Genomic DNA, 19,022 nt, shown 5'->3' with positions numbered 1-19,022 from the left:
TTCTCTGCTAAGGCTGTTTCCAGAGGCATTTTATTGATCACAAGATTCCACTCATGTGTTTCCACAGCTGGCCTGCACTGTCATGGCTGGGCTTCTCCACTTCCTAGTTGTTGCAAGCTTTGTGTGGATGTCACTGGAGGCCCTGCAGCTCTACCTGCTGGTCAGAAGGCTGAACAAGGTGCAGGTCATCCAGAGAGATGGCCTCCCCAGGCTGCTTCTCTACCTGATTGGCTATGGCGTTCCATTTGTGATTGTGGGTGTTTCTGCACTGGTGTATTCTGATGGATATGGTGCTACTAAGGCAGGGGTGTAAGTAGCATGAACAGTGATACACAAATTGATTCATTGTGTTTTTATGATTAGTGTTTATCCTCTGTATTTAAAGGACCTGTGTGTAGGATTTTGGATCTATTGACAATAATAGAATATAATATTCATAGTTATGTTTTCATGAGTGTATAAGTGGTTGGCTAGGAGTGTACAACCACCTGACATTAAGAATTGTTGTGTTTTCGTCAGCCTAGAATGAGCCCTTTGTATCTACATAAGGAGTGGTTCCTCTTCCATGGAGCCTGTCATGTTGCACTGCCAAGTTTTTATAGTAGCCCAGGACAGACAAACCAAACACTGGGCCTTTACATTACCTGAAGGCCACCTTAGGTTCTCCCACATGCTTAGAAAGGGAGGGATGAGGAGAGGGGCATTCAGTTAGTTGCAATCTGCAACTTCACCACTGGATTCCATTAAATCCTACACACTGATTCTGTAAATGGATTGTTTGTTGTTCTAGACTGAATAGTAGTGTGTCGTGTGAATTACAGGTGCTGGCTGTCACAAGAACGTAACTTCAACTGGGCTTTAACAGGGCCAGTCATTACAGTCCTTGCTGTGAGTCTGTTGCTGTGTTATAATATAAGCAGCTGCAATGAGGGTAATTGTGGGACCTCCAAAGTCATTCATTTTACGCTTCTTTTTAGCTCAACTGCATCTTGTTCCTTGCTACTCTGTGGAGTCTGAGACCCACCTTGGCCAGCATGAAGAGTGATGTCTCTCAGTCCAAAGATACAAGGTGAGTGGGCGTGTTCTTCATTTTTATTCCAACATTAACTACAAAGTGCAACGATGAGAACTGAGAACACTGTAGGCAGGGGTGCAGAGATTACTGAAATAAAACTGTGGACAGTAGGAGAGACTAGACATTAGAGTAAAAGAGAATCTTAAAAATACATTGCATCCCTACAGCGTCTCGAGATAACTTCTGTTGTGAATTGGCGCTATATAATAAAATCTGACTTAACTTGACTTGACCCTAAAATCAGAAAAATGCTATTTCATTCTAATTGCAGAGTGACTGAGTAGTTGGCAGACATGCTGCGCTCACTTTGTATTTGTTTGGTTTTTCCAGGTTGATTGTGTTCAAGATCCTTGCCCAGTTTGTCATACTGGGTTGTACCTGGATTCTGGGCTTCTACCAGACAAATCTTTTCTTTCAGGTCCTTTTCATAGTCCTTAACTCCCAGCAGGGCACCTTCCTCTACATCGTCCACTGCCTCCTCAATAAGGAGGTAGGCTCTTTATGCAGATCACTCTTCTCCCTTTAATGTGCTTTCTGATGTGTTTTCACTGCTGTTAACAATGTCAGCAGTAAGAACAGTCCTCTTTCTTTTTAGTAGCATTAACACATAACCCTAAACAAGTTGTATATCATTGTGTTTTCTAGGTTAGAGAGGAATACATCAAATGGCTGACCTGTTCTTTCAATAAGCCCAAAGAAAGAGGATCTGTGGTGAGTTTTTTGATAAGGAAAAATCTATGCATTACATCAGGGACCATTTTAATAACAACATTCACAACTATTTTAGTGTATTTCTTTTTCTTTTTATGCTTTGTAGCTTTTGTATGGCTATCAAAACTACAAAAACACAAAATAGCATGGTGAGCAAGCAAAACAACCCTAACCACAAATTAATCCAACAACTGCCTGCATATGTGAATCTATATTGTATACAAGGCATTAAACAAAAGGTGTTGTGTAATTGTAAAAAATGTACATAGTATAAGTATGTGTGGAAAGTTTTCTTTAAAAATTCAAATTTGTGTAATGTTGCCTGAATTTCACCTCTTACCTTAATGACTAGTAAAAACTATAAACAATATATTTCCACAGAGAGATGCTCCGTCAGTGTCTGAGGACTTGGACAAGGCTGAAGAACAGACTAATGGCTAATGATAATAAAATGGCCAAAGAGAGATGGAAGACAGAGAAGCGATATGAAAGCCCTATTCACTTTTTCAACCGTTAGTCATTACATGTTTATACCTCATTGTTGTTAATCATTTAAAAAAACCTGTTTGTGTGTGTGTGTGTGTGTGTGTGTGTGTGTGTGCATGTATGTGTGTTATTCTCTGGATGATGTCACTTGGAGATGACACAAAAAGCTTTTAACAATACGTAAAGTAATCATAGAGTCATCATCATTATTGCCATGATTTTCCTTGCTCTGTGTGAGTTTCATCTGGTTATTTAATTGGCTACTTTTTTCATCATGCATTATAATGTATGTAAGTAGATAGCTTTGGGGACTTTCTAATACATGAGTGACTAAAATATCAAATAGTCACATGGTCTGGTATCAGTCCAAAAGTTTTTAAGACATAGAGTGTAGGACAGCATATACTCACAAATAAAAGCTCTGATTAATTTCTAGCTTGTAGTTAAGATGGTTCATGTATGACACATACACAGTATTTTTGGGTGCTTTGTCTAATGTTTTGGGTCCAAAATAAACTTCTGCTACATCAGACTTTTCTCAGTTGTTTATTGAAATGATGAACAAATGAACAAAAACACAACTCAACCCAAAGCAAAAACAGCTTGGTGTCCACCTTCTCTATAATTATGGTGCGCTGTGACAGTCCCGTGTTAGTGTACGTGGTGCATTGCATAGAGCTATCACCCAAAGCTTCAATTTGTTGAACTGACCCTGAACTATGCTTATCTATGTGAGATTTAAATGTCTTTCCACATGGAATGACAAATCATCCCACTAAGAACAAACTAAAAAAACAGGTGGTGGGTGAAATATCAGCCTTCAAATTCATCTACCAGATTTGTTACAAAAACACTGTTTGAGTCTCTCTTGTGATCTAAGCATTAACAGTTTTTCCACTTGTTGAACAGATCATGGTTATAAGTGATACAACTTCCAAATAATTATATAATTGCTTTTTGCCAATAAGTAAAAACTGTGTGGTTTGAATGAGTATACAGTGTGCAGCCTCTACCATTTTCTATTCATTATTTTTTTAACCAGATATACTGTGTGTACATGATGGTACATTCAGACAGAGAGCAGTCACTGCGTCTGCCTCCATTGTTTTCACAATAAACACAAATGCAAAATTGCAAACCAGAGCAAAACTTGAATGCATTCCAGATGACTGAAAGTTTTAAGTACTGCAGTCATCCACAAGACTTTGACAGACAACAACATGTTCCAAAAAAGTTGGGACAGAGAAGAAAAGACTTGGAATATTCCATAGGTAGGTATATATATTGGGGTATAAAAGGAACACTCCTGAAAGACTGAGTCATTCTCAAGCAACCATGACACGAAGTTCTCCACTTTCTCAACACGCAATTTCAAGGAATTTAGAGATTTCACCATCATGACCATTGATCCCTCAGGCGGCACTGCATTGAAAATTAACATCATTCTGTGATGGATATTGCAACATGGGCTCAGGAACACTTCAGAAAATCATTGTCAATTAACACAGTGAATCAATGCATCTACAAATGTAAGTTAAGGCTCTGCCATGCAAAGCAAAAGCCATATATCAACAACATCCAGAAATGCCACCAACTTCTGGTAAGACAATGCCAAGTCACATTCTGCACAAGTAATGACAGCATGGCTTCGCAGTAAAAGAGTGTGGGTACTAGACTGGCCTGTCTATCTATGGTGCATTATGAAGCACAAAATATGACAACAAAGACCCTAGTATGCTCCTGTCCAAAGTTTTTTGGAAAGTGTTGCAGGCATCAAATTTATAATGTGTCTATATTTCCAAAAAAATAATAAAAGTTATCAGTTTGAACATTAAATATCTTGTCTTTGTGCTGTATTCAATTGAATATAAGTTGATTTGCAAATCACTGTATTCTGTTGTTATTCACATTTTACACAGTATCCCAGCTGTTTTGGAATTGGGGTATGTAGAAGACTGTTTTACATATAATTTGTTTTTAGGATATTGATTCTTATTTTTCATAGCTCCCCATTTTCCTCCTGGTAAGAATGATGTTTACTTGAGACAAAACATGTTGAATACATCTCGGGTAACAAATCATAAATGGAGGTCAGATGGCCATTGTTCAGACCCTTCCTTGAAAGAACAACTTTGACAGACTGAAAGACGAAGCACTAATCTCTACAGTCATTGTTGAAAAAAGTGCAATGTTACCAAAGCTTAGACTGAACAAACAAATGAGCTGAAGATACAACATGGTCAAGAGACAATTACATCCACTGTCCCAATATTTATCTGCACAGTACATTCAGTATGTGGCACAATTCAGACAATGACACAGTACAGAATATGGGCAGCATTAAAATATTAGTTTCTTAAACCTCTGTACCACAATTGCAGTAGTGGTACACATCTGTAATCAAGGTGCTCAGTGACATCATCTCTCTGTTCCTGAGGTGAATTTGCATTGTTTTTTGTTTTAGTTTTTTGCATGTGCACCAAACCTTTTAAAAACATTTCTTTGGGTGCTGTGCAAATTTTGGGATTTAGATGCTGGATAGTCAGAACTGATGAGCAGATTCGACTTTGGATCTGTCACAATGAACTACTGTGCATCATCACTTCTCCTGGGTGAGTGAATATCTGTTTTCATATAAATAATGTGCACACTTATAAATAAAAGTCAATTTGTTAGACTAGTCCCCATGAAATTTAATCTGTTTCAGAATGTGTGATTTATTGTTAACTTGACAATAAGTGTTTGCAGTAGAAGAAACAATCAAATATGTTTTGTTTTGCCTCTAAAGAGATGTGTTCTGTTGGCAAATCATTAGAATCAGTAAATATTATTAGATCATAATTTATGCTGTAATATTAATTTTTGAGAGACAGCTTACACCTTAAAAGTATAACTTTGGATCTCTCATTTATATTTACTTTAAATGTTTATCTGCTATTGCATTGATATTTGGATAGGATAAGAAATGTAACTTGTCAAGATATCAAAGACTATAAGATATTGATTCAGATTTTTCATAACTCCCCATTTGTCTTTAGGTTTACTTGTCATCCCTGTGATCAGTGATTTTCCTCCTGGTAAGAATGATGTTTACTTGAAACAAAACAAAGTTTCTATCTATTATTGAAACAACCACAAAGTTATTTTTATTGCAAATGTTTGCCTTCATGCAGGTTCTTGTGATGGATACACCAACATAACTGAACCATGGCGGAACCAGGCTTTTACGTCTACTTCCTTCCCTGGCTTTCCCAGAGATGATGCAAAGCTTGTTAACAACTGGTGGCGTTTCACAGGGATTGGAGGAGACAGAGTTATTCCAAGCTGTATAGCGAGCAATCGTGGTGGCACAGCACGCACTGTTTATATTCCATCTACGTATCCAACTACTGAGTCTGAGACCCCAACAAGAGTGTCTGCGTATGGTAGTTGGAATGGCTGTTATAACACACAATTTGCAGTGAATGTGGCCCTCTGTCCTGGAGGATTCTACGTGTATAAACCATTAAGTCATACCTCTGCTAATACGGGATACGTGACTTGTGAGTTGTGACTAATTGTTGTAATTCAATCTTTTTAATTTTTCTTTCAACATATGAAGGCCCCCGAAATTAATTTTAATGACATAAGCCAGATGTCTTCAAATGCAATATTCTCTGCGTTTAGAAATTGACATTACAGGCATGTGTTGCACTGATGACAGAAGGACTAAAACAAACTAATGTAAAATAATGTAGTACAAACTAAAGGTTTGGTCTGATGGAGGGGTCAGTACAATTCTGACAACCTAGATTCAATACTCAACTTAGAACAAGGTCTATATAGATCTATATTATTGAGAGTCAAAATATTGTCTGATTTGGCAGGAGTCTTTTAAATTTTTATTTTTGGTGAAAACAATGTTATATTTATTGTCCTGTCACAAAAACTTAGGTACAACAAAAGCTGTGAATGACAGGGATTTTGAATCCTGACCAATTAATCCTCAGGGAACGCTAAAAGTTGAGGTTAGTTGTGTTTAATGATGCAAAAGTTGCTACACTGGACATTGATGGCTACTGATATTTATCACTGATCCACTGGATTGTCAACATGGATATAACGATTTCATCCCGAATGTCCACTTAACAGGAGCTAACAGATCTGAAAATCAACTTTAAATTTTAACATTGTATGGAGGAAATAGCTTTCAAATGAAAAACAAAAACACTGTAAACTTGAATGACACAAGCACCAATATTTACAGTCATTGTTAAAAAAAAGTTCAACTTTAACAAAGCTTAGATTTATCAAATGTCATTAGCTGAAGATACAACGTGGTGACAAGAAATTGACATCTACTGTACCAATATCTATGTACATAATATATACAGTACATGACACAATCAGCACAATGACACGACATAGAATATGAGAAGCATTCAAATATTAGTTTATTAAATCTTGGTACTATAATTGCTGTCATGGTACACAGCATCTCTCTCTGTTTTTGAGGTGAATTGGGGGTGGGGGTGCACTGGATCTGTTGTGATGAACTACTGTGCATCATCACTTCTCCTGGGTAAGTGAATACCTGTTTCCATACAAATGAGTGAGTGATTCCATAGTGATAAATTAAAGTTAGAGTTGTCCCCATTAAATTAAAAGTTTCAAAAAGTGCAATTCATTTTCAACTTGAAAAATAAAATATGTTTTTGATTAAAATTTTGTTTAGCCTCTAAAGAGATGTGTTCTGTTGGAAGATTATTAGAATCAGTAAATATTATTACATTTTAATTTATGCTTTAATATTATTTTTTAGAGAAACAGTGTTAATACTTCATGACATCTTAAAAAGTAAGTAAAACTTTGGATCTGTCTTTATATTTACTTTGAATCTATATCTAATGAAACTGCTATTGCATTGATCAAATAAAACAACCTTATAATGACTTATCAAGACATAGAAGAGTGTTTTACAGATATAACTGTTTTAGGATATTGATTCAGATTTTTCATTAATTCCCCATTGTCTCTGTTTGTTTTAGGTTTACTTGTCATCCCTGTGATCAGTGATTTTCCTCCTGGTAAGAATGATGTTTACTTGAAACAAAACAAAGTTTCTATCTATTATTGAAACAACAACAAAGTTATTTTTATTGCAAATGTTTGCCTACATGCAGGTTCTTGTGATGGATACACCAACATAACTGAACCATTGCGGAACCATGCTTTTACGTCTACTTCCTTCCCTGGCTTTCCCAGAGATGATGCAAAGCTTGTTAACAGCTGGTGGCGTATCACAGGGATTGGAGGAGACAGAGTTATTCCAAGTTGTATAGCGAGCAATCGTGGTGGCACAAAGCACACTATTTATATTCTATTTACATATCCAACTACTGAGTCTGAGACCCAAACAACAGGGACTGCGTATGGTTATAATGGTTATTCATGTACTAGTTCAGTGTTTAAAGTGAGTGTGTCCCTCTGTCCTGGAGGATTCTATGTGTATAAACCATTAAGTCACCAGAATGTCTACTCTGGATATGTGATATGTGAGTAATGACTAATTGTTGTAGTCCTATTTTTTCAATGTTTCTGTTAACACATAAAGCGTGCTGTAATGAATTTTAATGACATAAGCCTGATGTCTTCAAATGCAAGCAGCATGGGCAGAATTAATGGCTTGTTAAACCATGGTACCATAGATGTTGTCCTGGTACACATCTGTTTGATGACTGCATCTTCCTCTTTCCTCCACCCGGACTTTCATTTTGCTTTCCTATTGAAGAGCCCTTCAACAACGATTGCAATTCATCTTACCGTTTGAAAACAATTTTACAATGCAGTCATAATGTCATTATGAACAACTATGAGTCATCGCTTTTCCCTGGGTAAGTAAATTCTTGTTTTTGTATAGATGTGTGAGAATCTCCAAACATATTAGTCTATGAAATTGATTTTAAATATAAGTAAGTGCTACTAATTTTGAATTTGATATTAAAAAGGAACATAATTGATTCTGAATCAAAGTTTTGAATAGAAAGTGAAGACAAATCACTCTAATCAAATAATAGTTATTTTATGTCTTTTATCTAAATTTTTATACAGAAATGATAGATTATATAATATGGGTTGTCAAATTTCTTTTAAAACCATATCCTATGTATTTTAAAAAATGAGTGTGAATTAAGTTTTTATAAATATGTTGAGATGCTCACCATCTCTGTTATTTGAAAATGTTCATAGTTAATACAGTGCTCTGCAAATTTCTTTTCAAGGCACTGACAGCTTCTCCTAAAATGTCCAGTTTTGCTTTCTGTCAGGTTTACTTGTCATCCCTGTCGCATGTGAGTTTCCTCATGGTACAGATGATGTTCATTAACATTTTAACAAATAACACAAAAAACCTTCAAACAATGGGTGAAATATCCACCAGATCATTATTGCTGACAATGTTTCTTTGTTACTTACAGGTTCTTGTGATGGATACACTGATCACAGGGCAAAAAAAAAAAAAAAAAAATTACATCTACTTCTTTCCTTGGCTTTCCTAAAGATGATATGAATTTTGATATAAAGTTGTGGTGCATCACAGGGATTGAGGAGACGGTCATTACAGGCTGTGCACCAAATTGTGGTGGCACATGTATATACATATTATTTATATTATTATTATATTCTATTATTTACATCCAACTACTGAGTCTGCAGATTCATATGCTGGTTTCTGTATTGATAGAAGTTTTTCACTGTGTGTGGACTCTGTGTCTTGCTGAATTCTATGTGTCCAAATAACACCCATATGTTACTATGGGATACATGACCTGTGAGTTGCAGCTAAGTGTTGTAATCCTATGTTTTCAATTTAGATACATTTCTTCCTCATTTATGCCTACATGAAAGGGTTGTATAGAACTGTACAGAGTATGACTAAAGTCAAGTGTGTATTAAACAAATTTTACTGGCTATATTATAATATGTAGCTATGTCAAGTGATTTTACAAAACTCCCAGAAAAAAGCTTCATAAAAACATGTTCAAATATCATACAATTATTATAGAAACCATTTGAGTTACAATAAAAATATCTTGATATGGCTCTTTGTAATTTGTCTTTTTTTCAAATAGTGGTACTACATGGAGTAAATAATGATAATAATAATACCAAATTTGCTTTAGCTGCTGTTACTCACAAACTTTTAAACAGCAGGTGAAGGTTGCACAGCTTTTAAAATGATCATTTATTATGATCATATTTTAATAATTATATCTCTATTTAGATCATCACAACTGTGAGCCAGATTCCTGTGGACCATTAGCTCGGTGTACTAGTGGGAGCTGTTTTTGTGTTGCTGGTTATAAAATCCCAGAAACACACCTACCAGAACCAGATTCATATGGCTGTGTTGGTAAGTACATTTTATTTCATATCAACATAGGAAAATGTATCAGTCATAGTTACCAAGTAATTAATTAATGGCACATGCAGTGTATCCAGTGTGGCCATTGATACAGTCCTTTAATACAAGACAATTACTCCCAGGCAGATATTACATCATGAGGCCTCATGTACTCTCTTCAAAACTCTGACTCTTGTCTGTAATATATCTTGTCAGACATAGATGAGTGCCTGAAGCCTGCAGAACACTGTGGTTCTTATTCCAACTGTGCAAATACCAATGGATCATTCCTCTGTACCTGTTTGGATGGATTCAATGCAACAGATCCAACATTACCACCTAACAAGTCCAACCCATGCAAAGGTAAAACTTCTATAAATCTGTATCTGTCTTTGTTGAAATTACATTTATGTAGATTGCAAAATTTGTTCACAGTGTGATATGAGTCTGTTGTCAATTGCTTTCTATAGATATTGATGAATGTCTTGACAATATCTGTGGAGATCATGGGACATGCACCAATGAAGTTGGAAGTTATGTGTGTGAGTGTGATAAAGGCTACCATGGTGTGCCTGATGCAACCCCCTTTTGCCAAGGTTTGTACTATTTTATACAACACATGCTATTCTATACTATCCTATACTATAATTGTCAGAAAATGTTGAGCTCTTCAGGTACTGAAGGCTGCAAACCATCAATAATATCAAAATCCATCACCATGCAACACACCATGGGCCAATAAACAGCACTTAACTGGCAAGGGTACTTACATTGCAGTGCAGCAGGCTAGGGAAGTACAGTGGATTACATGAACAAATCTTGAATTTGTCAATGATTTTATCTTTGCAAATATAACAAGCTGTCTAAATATTGTAATCCATTATAGTGGTGAATACATATTTAGCAAAATGTGAACAAAAACCCCTTAGGAACATAAAAAACCCATTGAGCAGAGGAGGGGGTAGCTAGGAAAAATGGGTTAGATTTGAGTCAAAGAGGGAAACTGACTGTACTTAATCTAAAGGCGCCTTTCCAACAAAAGTTCCAGAAACTTTAATTTCCCAAATAGGGAAGTAAAACTTATCTACTTAATTCAGACCATGGTTCCTCTTTTGGAAATGCCAGATAGGGTATCTGAGTCCCTCAAATGGTTCCTGTTGCCCAGGGAAAGTTCCTGCAGTGGAAACACATCTTAACAGGCAAATGTAATTAACACTGTCCTTTAAAGCCTATCATCAAAACCTGAGATGATACACTGAATGGCATTGTTTGTTGTTTATTGTAACTGTCCCTTCCTCAGATATCGATGAGTGTTTCAACTCAACCGTCTGTGGTCCTGATTCTGTCTGCAACAACACAGCTGGAGCTTATACCTGTGAATGTGAAGTGGGATACGTACCAAATCTACCAACCACAGAACCCAGCGAGGCCAACATCTGTATTGGTATTTGCAGACACCATGATAAAAAACATTAGAGTAGAGATGTGCATGGATTACTTTTTGTATTTGATGTTCATTTGAGAAATTAACATTTAAACAAAAGCTAAAATCTTTGTTGGAGACATTTTTTCAAAGTATTCGGTACAATACTGTTATTTCATAGTCTTGACTGGTGTGCGAAGCTCAGGTCTAGCACACAAGATCTCTAGTATACCAAAAGACTGATGATAAGATGAAGTAAATCAGAGAAAACTGACTGCTGCACAGTGCTGATTTATACCAAATGAACATAATTTTTCCTTAAAAGTATTGAGGGTGGTTAGGGTTAGGAAAGAGTATCTTTTACTGCAGGGTCTTGGTTAAATCCAAACAGATTATTCTAAATTAATTGCATAAGCAAAACTTAGAAGTTGTGCAAAGATGAACTTAAAACTGGTAAGGTTACACATAGCCTAATAGACCGTGATTCATGTATTTTATAATTTATGCATTTTTACAGATGTTGATGAGTGTGTCGAAGATGCTACCATCTGTGGACCTAATTCCAACTGCACAAATACAGCTGGATCTTATTTCTGCACCTGCCTCCATGGTTATCAGGAGAACCAACCAGATGTGATAGCCAGTGTCGCTAACCCATGCACAGGTGTGTGCTCTTGTTCGGTACCTGCGTGACATACACAGTGCCTTTGCTATTTGAATATACTGCACATGGATTATGTGACCCATAAGAACAAATACCCTTCTGTATGTGCTCTCTTCTCTACAGATATAGATGAGTGCAGTGAGACAGCTGATATATGTGGGAAAAAAACAGTGTGCACAAATGCACCAGGAACCTTCTATTGCTCTTGTCCTGATGGATTCTACCCTTCAACAGGAGTTGTGTGGAAGATGGACATCTCATTTTGTAGAAGTGAGCATAGTCGAGTTTAAGGATAATTAAGATTTATGGAAATGTAAAGATATTCATGTACAATATTTTTAAATCACTGACAGGCCTTCAAGATATTCTGAATGAGATAGTACCCCCAAAGGTAAGATGCACTGACATTCTCATTTTAAAGGCGACGAATTCTGTTAACCATGTAATGCATAACAAACAAATTCTTCAGTACCACTCAAATACTGTCGCAGTGTTTCAGGATCTTGATCAAAAGACATCTAGTTCCATGAAAAAAGACATCTCTCTATTATAAAGTGAAAACATTGAGATCATACAAAGCTGGACTGTACCTTTCTTTTAGTGTGGTATAGTGTAGTCTGTAATAGTGTAGTATGGTCAACAAATACTCAACACATGCATGTATTGCAGGGTCAGACAAAAGAAAGAGCTTTCCTTGGCAACATGGATCAAGATCTTAAGAACAATACAGGCGTCATCTTATCGGAACCGGTAGGTAGAAAACACTTAAGTGTTGATTGTTCTTAGTAACAAATAATACAAAATCAGTGAGAGTATTATTTGATGTTATCTATTGAGACTATGGTTAATTAAAAAAAAAAAAGTTTGAAAATGTAATGTGCTGAGGAAACTGCAATTACATTCTATCTAATGCCTTCCCCTTTGTTCTCCCTGATGTCTTTGCAGACAGTGGCAAACAGCTTGTCTGCATCTATGGTACATAACATCCAACAAAGTTTGAGCATTATATTTTATATGTCTGTCTATTCAGTTATTAACAACTTAAATTCTTACAGGAAGTGTCAGGTGTTGGAGGACCGGCAAAACCGAGCACTGTGAATAGCAAAGGAGATGGGGAGACCGGCAGTGTCATCCTGGGCCTCTCAGACCGCCTAGTTTCTGCAATGATTTCTCCAACTGAGAAACAAACCAAAAAAGTAATGCAGACTTCAACAGTGGGTAAGAGAAGTTCCCCTATAGTGCAGATGAACTACATTTGAGTATTCAGTGAATATCAACTGAACTTGCTTTCATTCTCTACCCATGTGCAAGATTTGAGCCTACTGGCCATTGGTCCAGGGAGTCATGAAAAAAAGAGAGTACCTCTCTCCACCAAAGGACAAGCCATGGACATCAACTTGCAGGCTCTAGCCAATGCCAACAATGGTTAGAGACTATAAAAGAGATAATGACTGCTACTGTGTCAAAAAATAACCAAGAACATTTTTATTATTCATATTGATTTCCTTTGGGCTGTGGACACACCCAGGTTCAGCCGCAGCTGCTCTCATGACACTGACTGGGATGGAGATTCTTCTTAGTCATCAATACTTTGAAACAGAGAACAGGACTGAGATGTACTCGGATGTTTTCACAGTAGTATTACCGTCAGTAAACAACACTAACCTCACTGAGCCTGTCAACTTTACCATCCAACATAAGAAGGTGCAGCATCAACTAAACTAATGACACATTTCCATCGATCCCAAAAAATTATTTCATTTATTAAAACTCCTTTTTTTTCTTTGTCAGAAAGTACCTGAATCTGGAATAGTGACTTGTGTGTTCTGGGAAGACAAAGGCAATAACCGAGAAGATCAACAAGAAAATGAGGGAGGAAAAGAGGGTGAGACTATGCGTTGGTCAGTAGAGGGCTGTTGGGTTGCATACTCTGATGAAAACTACACAGTGTGCAGCTGTTCTCACCTTTCTACCTTTGCCCTCATCATGCAGATTGGGGAGGTATATCAGATTTCTATGTACATGGCAAAAATGTGTTGCTAAGGTCAGGGATTGATGAGATTTTTTTTTTTTTTTTTTGCCTTTTCAGCCTCCACCAGAGAATCCTTTCTTAGACTGGCTGAACCGGATGTGTGTGATGGTTGGACTATTCTTCTTTGCGTTAGCTGTCTTCACCTTCCTCCTGTGTAGCTGGAACCCCAAGATCAACCACACAGCCCGTCTTCACCTCTGTCTCAGCCTGGGCTTATCTCATCTACTGCTGCTGTGGAACGACAGATATCTTGAACATGAGGTAAAGCAAGATTAAAATGCAAATTGATGTTTTTGCTTTTAAAAATGCTTAGTGCTCCCTCATACATGTATCAAATGTGACCATACTAGAGCTAAGAACTGAAGGTGTTAACATTTGTGCATGAACCTTGGAGCCTAAATGAAAAGAGAAAGTGATTTACTGTTTCCAAGATTCCACTTGCATGTTTCCACAGCTGGCCTGCACTGTCATGGCTGGGCTTCTCCACTTCCTAGTTGTTGCAAGCTTTGTGTGGATGTCACTGGAGGCCCTGCAGCTCTATCTGTTGGTCAGAAGGTTGAATAAGGTGCAGGTCATCCAGAGAGATGGCCTCCCAAGGCTGCTTCTCTACTTGATTGGCTATGGCGTTCCATTTGTGATTGTGGGTATTTCTGCGCTGGTGTATTCTGATGGATATGGTGCTACTGAGGCAGGAGTGTAAGTAGCATGAACAGTAAACCAGGCTCTCTCAAATTCCCCTGTATGTCTGATGTGTATCCAGGTTGAAAGGACTGTGTATTTGTTTACTTCTGTTGCAGGTGCTGGCTGTCAAGACAGCATAATTTCAACTGGGCTTTAACAGGCCCTGTCATTTTCCTCCTTGGAGTGAGTATTGCATATTACCAGTTGTGTTGCGTCTATTTCAAACAGTCTGCTCAAGCTGGTGTTCTCTAACTTTAACTTGTGTGGACCAATTTTTAGCCAACTGAAAACCCAGAACAACAAGCCAACATGCAATTTAAGACAACATTTTGACAAATTACTGTTGTTGGACTTGGTGGATACTAGATACATCTTTTGAAACTCTCTCAATGCCCTGCTGGTTTTACAGTGCAGACCAGCTGAATGTGGTGCAATCTAAGACTGTTCTCCTGTAAAAAAAACAAAAAAACAAAAACAACAAAAACAACAAAAACAAAACAAAACCATAGATTGCAAAGACGGAAGTGTGATGAAGTAGTATACGGAGTAACAAAGTTCATGTTAGGGGCAAGGTTCGGGTGAAAGAATGGCTTAACAAAATCAAGGACTTTCATTCTGGACACCACTGTTTGTTTCCCATATTAAACCGAAAGTTATTGTTGTTTCTCCATTTATAGTTAGATGCCGACTAAGGCCCTCTAACCTAAAGGAAGTACTAACCAAACCATGACCGTTCCACAACGTTAACCACATGCTTATTATTGTTCCATGATGACAGAGGTCCAGTAAACTTACTGTTGGTACAGTCAAATTAGTCATATCCCATGGTAAGGACAAGTGACCTATATGGTTGTTCAGGTGTGAGGACTTGGTCTTTGATGGTGGGTGATCTTTTAAAGCATTGTGGGAATGTATAAGTGTAGTTTCTGAGATTTCTCTTTTGTATACCATCTGACTTCAATATTCTTGACACAAACAAAAAAATAGTGGCTCTTGATACAAAGTCATAGAAACTGTTGGAAAGTTTGGTTATTTATACAATATTTGCCGCCAAGGAGGAAGTGACCTACTAGCTTGCAAATGTTAACATGCCCTTGGCTGATATTTCAGTTTATTCCCTTGCAGTAGGTTGGTTTGAGTATGTCACTGCCAAGGACTAGGACTACGGTTTCTACTAATGGCATATGTGCCCCATATTTAAGGCCTTTATATTGTGTTTTTTACACATTTTATCCTGTGTGATCTCAGCTCTGCCTCTCTGTCTTTTTTCTCTTAAAGCTTAATTGGATATTGTTCTGTGCTACTCTGTGGAGTCTGAGACCCACCTTGGCCAACATGAAAAGTGATGTTTCTCAATCCAAAGACACCAGGTATGAGTGTTCAAGACTGTCTTTGCATAGAGATAACAAATCTGAAATCATTGTCTGGATTATACTGTTAATTGTTATATTGTTATATTTTTTTAGTTTTTTAGTTTTCAGAGAAGGTTGAAGTTGTTCAGTTCAGTTCAGCTGAATGTATTTGATAGTCTGAGGCAGACACACAATTTGTTATTCTTTAGTTTATATAGAGTGAAAAGTATATATATATTCTTCGTGTGGCGTTAATTTTGGTGTTAGAATGTAGAAGTTGAAATAGACCCAGGTTAGAGTTAGATTAACTAGACTCTTAACATAAAAACTCTTAAATTGTCATTGTTTCCAGGTTGATTGTGTTCAAGATCCTTGCCCAGTTTGTCATACTGGGTTGTACCTGGATTCTGGGCTTCTATCAGACAAATCTTTTCTTTCAGGTCCTTTTCATAGTCCTTAACTCCCAGCAGGGCACCTTCCTCTTCATTGTCCACTGCCTCCTCAATAAGGAGGTAGGCCTCTTCTAGATCAGACTTCTCTTTTCATTTTCCTTTCCTTGGCATCTCTTAAATAGATAAATTACTATATATATATATATATATATATATATATATATATATATTTAATTTTTGTGTTCCAGGTGCGAGAGGAGTACATAAAATGGCTGACATGCTCTATTAGATCTGTGGTGAGTCCCTGGAAATACAACACATTATCCCAAGCAGTCCTAGAAATCTTCACTGTTCACTGTTTTGTATGTGAGAAGTATGATCACCCCCAGTGATACCAATGCTAATAATTTGCTTCAACAGAAAGATGCACCATCAGTCTCTGAGGACTTGGACAAACCGGAGGAAGATTCAGATAAAAGAAAGAAGGATGATGAGTCCTGATGAAACCAACAGAAATCAAAGAGGAAAGAAACAGAATAATCTATATTAAGTTATTAGTTATGTTTTTATAAATTACGGTTCAAAATTTGGCATGTATTTCAACACAGAGATCTACAATTTGAATGTATCATTTCTCTATCTCAGGGTTCTACCTGCCTATTTTGATGTCCAAGGGCTGAAAGCCAAATGTTTTAAATTAACTCAGAGTACAGTGAATGTCATCCTCTCTCTAGTAACTTTAGTTGGGTTTTGTAGGTTTAGTTGGTTGTTATATTAATGGCATCATTAATATTATTATGCTGAATACATTTGAGATGTAGGTAATGTAGCAGTAGAATTTTAGTTTAAGTCATATAGTACATATTTGGAAGGTTTTAGATATCTGCTGGATTTAGTTGATTTCTTCATAATGTCATTGTAAGTTACAATAAATTGCCTTTAACAGATGGAATGCAGCACACACTGAATACTGAAGTCCTGTCAGTGTTATACAGCACTGGGAAGACTTGTTGAAATTGTCACCATCTCTCCACCTAATTCATTTGCTTGGGTGTGGGAGCTTTCACAAACATGTTACTGCCCACACCCTCAGTTAGTCACTGTCTAAAAAAAACAAACTTTCTATAAAGTAAAAACATTCGTGTCTCAGTTGTTTCTTTCTCTTTCCATTTGTATTGTATTTACATAAGAGCTGGGACACTTTGACGTGTGTCAGACTTTACAAGACAAATTCAAGGGACAGGCAAAACCAAGTGTATTCTCCATCATTTACATCGTATTCACGTGTCACACTAATTCAAAGTAACATACACAAAAACAAGATTGAATTACCAAAAGACTGAATTAACAGACTGGTGATGGAGGGCAGAGATCAACCTAGTTAAACCCACTTCTTTGTGAATCAGTGAGGTATTTATGAGGAATGCAGCACATGTTATATAAGCATTTTAGAGCAAAAGAAAAAAAAAAGCTGTTTTTCATCTTTGGAAGGCAACACTAACATGCACTCCACTTTTGGCAGAGAGCCACTTTCCTTTTTAATATCCCTTATGTCTTTGGAATAAAAATCTGTTTACTTTAAAAGTTTATTTTAAGGGAAAATGCACATTAGTCAATATTATTATGGGAGTATTTGCAAAATGGTGAGCTTTTCTTTGGAATTTCTATCGCTGACATCAGAATTTCTGTATGTGCTGCTTTTTGTCTGTCCTCATAAATTATGGAAATAAATTAATGATGGGTATCACTGCTGATGCTACCATAAAGTAAAGTGTGCATGCATTGCAGACTGTACTACTACTGCTGTACTGTATACAGACAACACGTAGCTTAGTGCAGTGCATTCTCCAATGAACTGTGGTTCTCTTACTCGCCAAGTACTAAGGAGAACTGGTGCTGTTATAAAGGCAAAATTGACCACATTATATATTGATGTGATCTAGGTTTTGTCTGTTTACTGCACTTTGTATAAAGTTAATGGATAAATAAAAACTATTCATGACATCATTTATGAAAGAATCCTCAATTTTGCAGTGCTGTATGTGAAACACTGTTAAGGCTGGATATTAACTCTTAATAACAGTGTCATTAACAGTGTTTCAGCAGCCCCATGTCTTATCTCTAAAGAACTGCAGTTAGTGAGATAGGTATCAGTTACCTATCAGGACTGAGCCTGAAATTTGTAAGTCAAATCCCACATGACACATTTGCTGATGTTGGTGCAGTTTTCACTGACTGCCACTAGATGTTACCAAAAGGCCATATTTTACTGCTTGTAACTTAAACTGAGTGTAATATACCTCAGGCTGTTCCTGGTGTGAAATCTCAACAGCCGTTGTTGGCTGTGTAAAGCAGTGCAGGCTTACTTTGTGCCATTGCTTTACTCACATTAAAGCAGAGCATCAGACATTGAGATATCATTTGCATTTTACCACCTTGACCCTCTGCATATACTCAGAAAATATTATTTATTGCAGTGGGAATGGGGGTGCCCATCAACGTGTGTAAAATCAACCAATCACTATGTTTAAGCAAGTAGACTTTTATCTGCTTTGTCTGTTATTCAAAAATATTTGTATGTGTTTGTGTGATTGCATGCATGCATGCATGTGAATGTATAAAAGAAACTTTGAGCTTTCCAACTTCTGTTTAATGATGCGTAGTATCTGAAAGGATCAGCTGGAACTCTGCATTCCGTCTGCTTGAGTGCTGATTGCGTCCCAGTTGGATCTAGTGATGCTGCCCTCAACTCTGTCCAGGCATGAGGCCACTGATGACACAGCCAACATTCACACTCTAAAAACCCTCTTCGCAAACGTCAATTC

The 19,022-nt window shown here is 37.0% G+C and overlaps 1 protein-coding gene across 1 annotated transcript; it reads left to right on the top strand.

Annotated features, from left to right (window-relative positions):
* The first annotated feature begins 28 nt into the window (after window positions 1–28).
* Window positions 29–16,698, top strand: LOC108879161 (adhesion G protein-coupled receptor E2-like). The gene is made up of 14 exons (XM_051074067.1): window positions 29–309; window positions 822–888; window positions 978–1,069; window positions 1,406–1,565; window positions 1,721–1,786; window positions 12,796–12,958; window positions 13,052–13,165; window positions 13,269–13,444; window positions 13,532–13,741; window positions 13,830–14,033; window positions 14,227–14,468; window positions 15,767–15,823; window positions 16,158–16,317; window positions 16,618–16,698. Exons 1-14 carry the CDS (start codon window positions 83–85, stop codon window positions 16,696–16,698), a joined length of 2,019 nt encoding a protein of 672 aa, XP_050930024.1. The 5' UTR covers window positions 29–82.
* Window positions 16,699–19,022: the final 2,324 nt, after the last annotated feature.

Source organism: Lates calcarifer, linkage group LG11 (assembly GCF_001640805.2).
Source record: "Lates calcarifer isolate ASB-BC8 linkage group LG11, TLL_Latcal_v3, whole genome shotgun sequence".
Taxonomy (NCBI): domain Eukaryota; kingdom Metazoa; phylum Chordata; class Actinopteri; family Centropomidae; genus Lates; species Lates calcarifer.
Note: the sequence above shows the minus strand (reverse complement) of the source record. Positions and strands in the feature narration are given on the sequence as shown.

Excerpts from the sequence above, each read along its gene's own strand:
- LOC108879161 (XM_051074067.1), top strand. The coding sequence starts at position 83 with ATGGCTGGGCTTCTCCACTTCCTAGTTGTTGCAAGCTTTGTGTGGATG. Across the intron at positions 13,445-13,531 it reads TTACCATCCAACATAAGAAG|AAAGTACCTGAATCTGGAAT; the intron begins GTGCAGCATCAA and ends TTTCTTTGTCAG. Across the intron at positions 14,034-14,226 it reads ACAGATATCTTGAACATGAG|CTGGCCTGCACTGTCATGGC; the intron begins GTAAAGCAAGAT and ends ATGTTTCCACAG.